We start from the raw sequence: 4627 nt of genomic DNA on the forward strand, positions 1-4627 counted from the left end.
ACCAGCCATGTCTCTTCTAAAGCTCTAATGACTGAGATTTGTTTGCCCTCATGTAGGATCCTCAACAAGCAGCCTTGCAACAGGCCCTGAACCATCACTAGTCCCTTCACTAAATGCACAGCAAGTTCAGGCCCAGTCCAACAATAGTAACAACAAAAAGGGAACATTTACTGATGACCTTCACAAGCTGGTGGATGAGTGGGCAAGCAAAACCGTTGGAGCAGCACAATTCAAACCTTCTCTTAATCAACTGAAGCAGTATCAGCAGCGGCTGGACCTGGAGCACAAGCCTACAGCTACACCTGGAGATCAAAATGCAGTAAGTACATAAAGTAAACTCCCTGTTATCCGGCATCCACTGGGATTGGTAGTTTCCGGATAAATGTATTTTGGTTGCTTGAGAGTTACTCTTAAAAATGGGTCTAACTAATGCCATACCCATACTATACCATATCATAACATAAACTCTATATTGATTTAATATTAATATTGAAATGCAGTAATCAAAAGCAAATTAAGACAAATAGACACACGATCATTTCCAGGATAATACATGCCGTAGAACAGGGAGTACACATGGAATTTTTTCTGGTTAGATGAGAGTTCTGGTTAGTTGAATACCAGACAACTGAGAGTTTACTGTAATCACTTTATCACCCCCTGTTTTTTTATTACTCACAACTAAGAGGTTTTTAAAAAAAAAAAAAATAGAACAGGTACAAGGCAGATTGACAGATCTAAAAACGATTTAATAGTTTACTCCTTAAAGGATGATTCCACATTCCCAGGCGAATTTGGGAAAATTGGATTACGCTCCTTCCCCTCTGCAGTTGTTGATGTACTATCCTCCATACACAGCAGCACAGCCCTGTGCTCGGTATTTCAAATTCTGCTCACAAATGCCAAACACTCATTGGTCAATAAGAAGAGATTTTTGCTAAGTGCTACTCATTGGTCAGCTCAGTCAGATGATCTTGTTGACCAATGAGTGCTCGCCATTTGCACGTGGAATTTGAAATACTGAGTGCAGGGCTGTGCTGTTGCGTACGGTGTACAGATAGTACATCGGCAGCCGCAGTGGAGAAAAAGCATTCGGCTAAAGGAAAGAGCAGCAGCAGGGGGGAAAATATAGCAAATTGGTGGCAGTAATTCCATTTTCCCAAATTCGCCTGGAAGCTTGGATCGCTTGTATGTAAACAAGCATTGCTGCCTGTTTTTAAATGTTAGCAGTTTCCTGCTCGCATGTGGGCGGGGCTAACAGGCCGTCTTTAGACAGCCTGTCACATTTAGGAAGCTGCCGGCCGCTTAAGCACAATGGCCGGCCAGGAGGCAGTTCAAAGAGCACTTGGCCGTACTGCCATTAGGATCCTTGTCACCCCGTAACAGTGCTTTATCCCCATCTCCTAACTGCTCTTCCATGTCACATGTGCTTCTGATGGAATGCATAATACAAACTGGGTGTTGAAGATGGAGGTTTCACACAGATTTTTGAGATATTTAGATACGAGAGCTACACAGACAGTGTGAAGAAGAAAGGAACCCTTATGACTCCAATTAGATAAGTCGGGAGAAATCTGTCTCCGGGTGGTCCTCAGCCATTGTTTGAGAAGATATATATTGGGTCTTTTATCTTGTACTAAAGACCCATTCTTGCATCGTCAGATGCATTATATAGTGACCCTGCTTTTGTAGGATTATCATTCTCGCTGTATAATTGACCCCGTACATTTTATTGATTCTAAACTAGCACATACTGTTTCAGAAAGTGAAATATGGATACACTGCATTGAAAGGAGCCTCTAGTAACAAATTATCCTTTACAAATGTTTAAATAATGGAAAATCCTTCGCAAGTTTATAGATTTTCAACAAAATAACCTGTGGTGGTCACAGTAAGGACATTTTCTTCTGAAGGACAAGTGTACTTTTGTGATTAGAAAAGATGAAGTTGTGTTGCTCTTGGTTCCTGGTTGACTTAATGCTTGCAATGCCACAAACCATTAAATTATTTTTATACAGCAAATGCTTTTACGTGAGCATCAGGAAACGAGAGGGAACATGTGGTAATGAGCTGTATATATGAGACATCCACAGCTGTACATATACATACTGTACATGCAGTCCTATAGCTAAATGCAGGTAGGGACAGTGCTGTCACTAGGGGGGTGCGGCCCGCACTGGGTGACACCATTGGAGGAGGTGACGCCAAAATGACAGTCATTTTCCCCTCTAATAAGATTGGTACTCGGTCATGGACCGAGAGCCCGACAATTGCACGCAAGAGGAGGGGACCCGGCAACATACTTTATCCTGCTGTGTGAACATCCCCTTATCTTTTTGCTGGCATCCACCACCAGGATGGCCGCTTGCAGGTAAGTGCACGTGACGTCAACACGCACATGCATAATGACGTCCCAGTAGGGTGTCATCGGTTGCCGCTCTGGGTGATACTAAGCATAGGGATTCCCCTGGGCAGGAATACATTGGTCCCAGAGAAAGGGATCCAGATGCAACCTTTGATCAAACTTTAGCCTAGTCATAACTAACCATGTCTGCATTCACTTTAGAAGTAAATGCAAAGAAATTTGAGATAATGCCCTTCATGAGCCCAGTACAACTCCCAAAAGATTATAAAAGGGACAAGGTAACTGGTTATATGTGCAAGCCTGTTTCATTTGCATATTGTAAGGGGGACAGACTCAACTGGTATTAGCAGTGATAAACCATGCAAGAGACAGGTTATACCCAGGAACAGTCCAAGCAGGTTGGGCCTGCACTTTTGTTCAGCAAAGCAGCAGATAAATACCGTTCCAATGCATGAGGGCTTTGTACAGCAAGTCCATAAAACAAAATGTCTGCTCATCCGAGCCACTAACAAAACTCAAGTCAGTTTCTGACCCACAGGGTTCCCTAAAGGATTCCTCAAAGCAACAGGCAGCTCTTTTCTAGTGTTCTGTCAGCTCTCTGCCTTTGCATAGAGAACCTTGAGCCTAAAATGTATTTCCAGTTTTGCAACCAAATTGGGATAACTCCTACTTTATATTTGTTACATGTTCCCATTGACATATCATAATTAAAAATATATGTAAGTGCTTATTAAAAACCCTACCTAGCTCCCCACTTATGTAATGTTAAGGAGGGGGCTGCGGGGGGTGGTTTACTCTAATTACCCTATTTGTATTACGCTGGCAGATCTCATTATTGTAAACTAGATTTGAACACGGTCTGTCGTAACAAATGATTACAGACTTAGACAAATTGTGTGATCATGGGAAGAAGCTCAGTCTGTCCCTCAGTTTGTCTCTACTTTCCCTTTCAAACTGCTCAGAATAGCCTAAAACCTGTGCAAATGTCTTCTCCAAAGAAACATCTAAAGGGTAAAACATATGTTAAAACGTTTTAGGTATTGTGTGTGAAGAGGAGCATTTAGGAAACATTTAGAGGGTTTTTCTCAAATTTGAGTGCAAAAGTGGAAATAGGACAGGCTTCAAGTTTCTCATCGGAATGGATTGTACCTGAGCACGTTCATCTTGGTTTTAAAAGAATTTGTGTTCATTTTTTATATTTTCTTTCTAGGGAAGTCAACCTTCTTCTGACACAGCCAGGAAGTACAGCGCTTCACTGCCATGCCTAGCTCCCACGGGACTGATGTCCACATCATTCCCAGCAGCCCTTTCTGGAGCAACCCAGTCTGGTATATTGCCATCTTACATGATGCCCCTTTGTCAGTATGCTGGAGTTTTCCCCGCACCAGTGTACGGAGCCCAGTGGTCTGGAGCAACAACGCCTGCCATAGCAGGAAGTCAGCTGATTGCGCAATCTGCAAGCATGCAGATTTTCCCCATGTCCATGCAGCAACCTACCGTGAAACAGTCTGGTTCCAACCTGAGGATCACGTAGCTTTGATGCCTTTCTCTGTTTTCAAGTGTTTGAGCCTGTCAGCGCCCTGTGTGTTTTTGATTTTACATCTCAGCAGTGCTGAAAATGAGTTGTATGACTGTCACAGCCCCTTGTCAGCATTAAGAGTTGGATTAGTGGTATGGTTATGCTGCAGTAGTCTTTGGCCGAGGCCACAAATGCACACAGCCATGCTCTGCATCCCACAGTCACTGTGAATGTCACATGATCATCACCGCTTGTCCAACATCTCTGTAATTTCTTATTTTACACATTGTGAAAGGTAAAGTACTTGAACTGAAAATTGTGGGAGGTGTTTAGTGCCTTGAGAAGTTCGCTTCCCATTTGCTTGGGAAAATCTGTGGAAGAAAAAAAATGAATAAGCAAGTTTATTTTCTGATCCGCCATTTTTGTTTTCCATCCATAACAATGTATACATTTTTTTCTTTTATTTTTTTTAAAGCTTTTCTGTAAATGGTAGGTACCCCATTTTAAACATAGCAACCCCCACCCTCCATTTGAATTATAAAGCTGCTTTATTTATTTTGACATGCAGGGAGCTTGGATTACATTTGGCTTTTTATTTTAATTTATGACATAATAAATTGGTAATATTTATAAGGCGAAATGTTTCCAGATGAGGTTTGAGGTATTTACTGAATATAAGAATGCAGTGAATACCTTTTTTTTTTTTTTTTTTTTTTTTTTTTTTTTTTTTTTTTTTTTTTAAT

General features: G+C 41.5%; 1 protein-coding gene across 1 annotated transcript in view; it reads left to right on the forward strand.

The window, feature by feature from the left end:
• Positions 1–4506, forward strand: part of WNK2 (WNK lysine deficient protein kinase 2) — a 162387-nt gene extending 157881 nt beyond the window's left edge. The window contains exons 25-26 of the mRNA XM_018567015.1: positions 57–319; positions 3576–4506. Coding sequence (XP_018422517.1) covers positions 57–319; positions 3576–3899 — 587 coding nt within the window. The 3' untranslated portion in view covers positions 3900–4506. The remainder of the gene's footprint in view (positions 1–56; positions 320–3575) is intronic.
• The last annotated feature ends 121 nt before the right edge of the window (positions 4507–4627 follow it).

This window comes from Nanorana parkeri, unplaced genomic scaffold (assembly GCF_000935625.1).
Source record: "Nanorana parkeri isolate BGI_ZX_2015 unplaced genomic scaffold, ASM93562v1 scaffold997, whole genome shotgun sequence".
Taxonomy (NCBI): Eukaryota; Metazoa; Chordata; class Amphibia; order Anura; family Dicroglossidae; genus Nanorana; species Nanorana parkeri.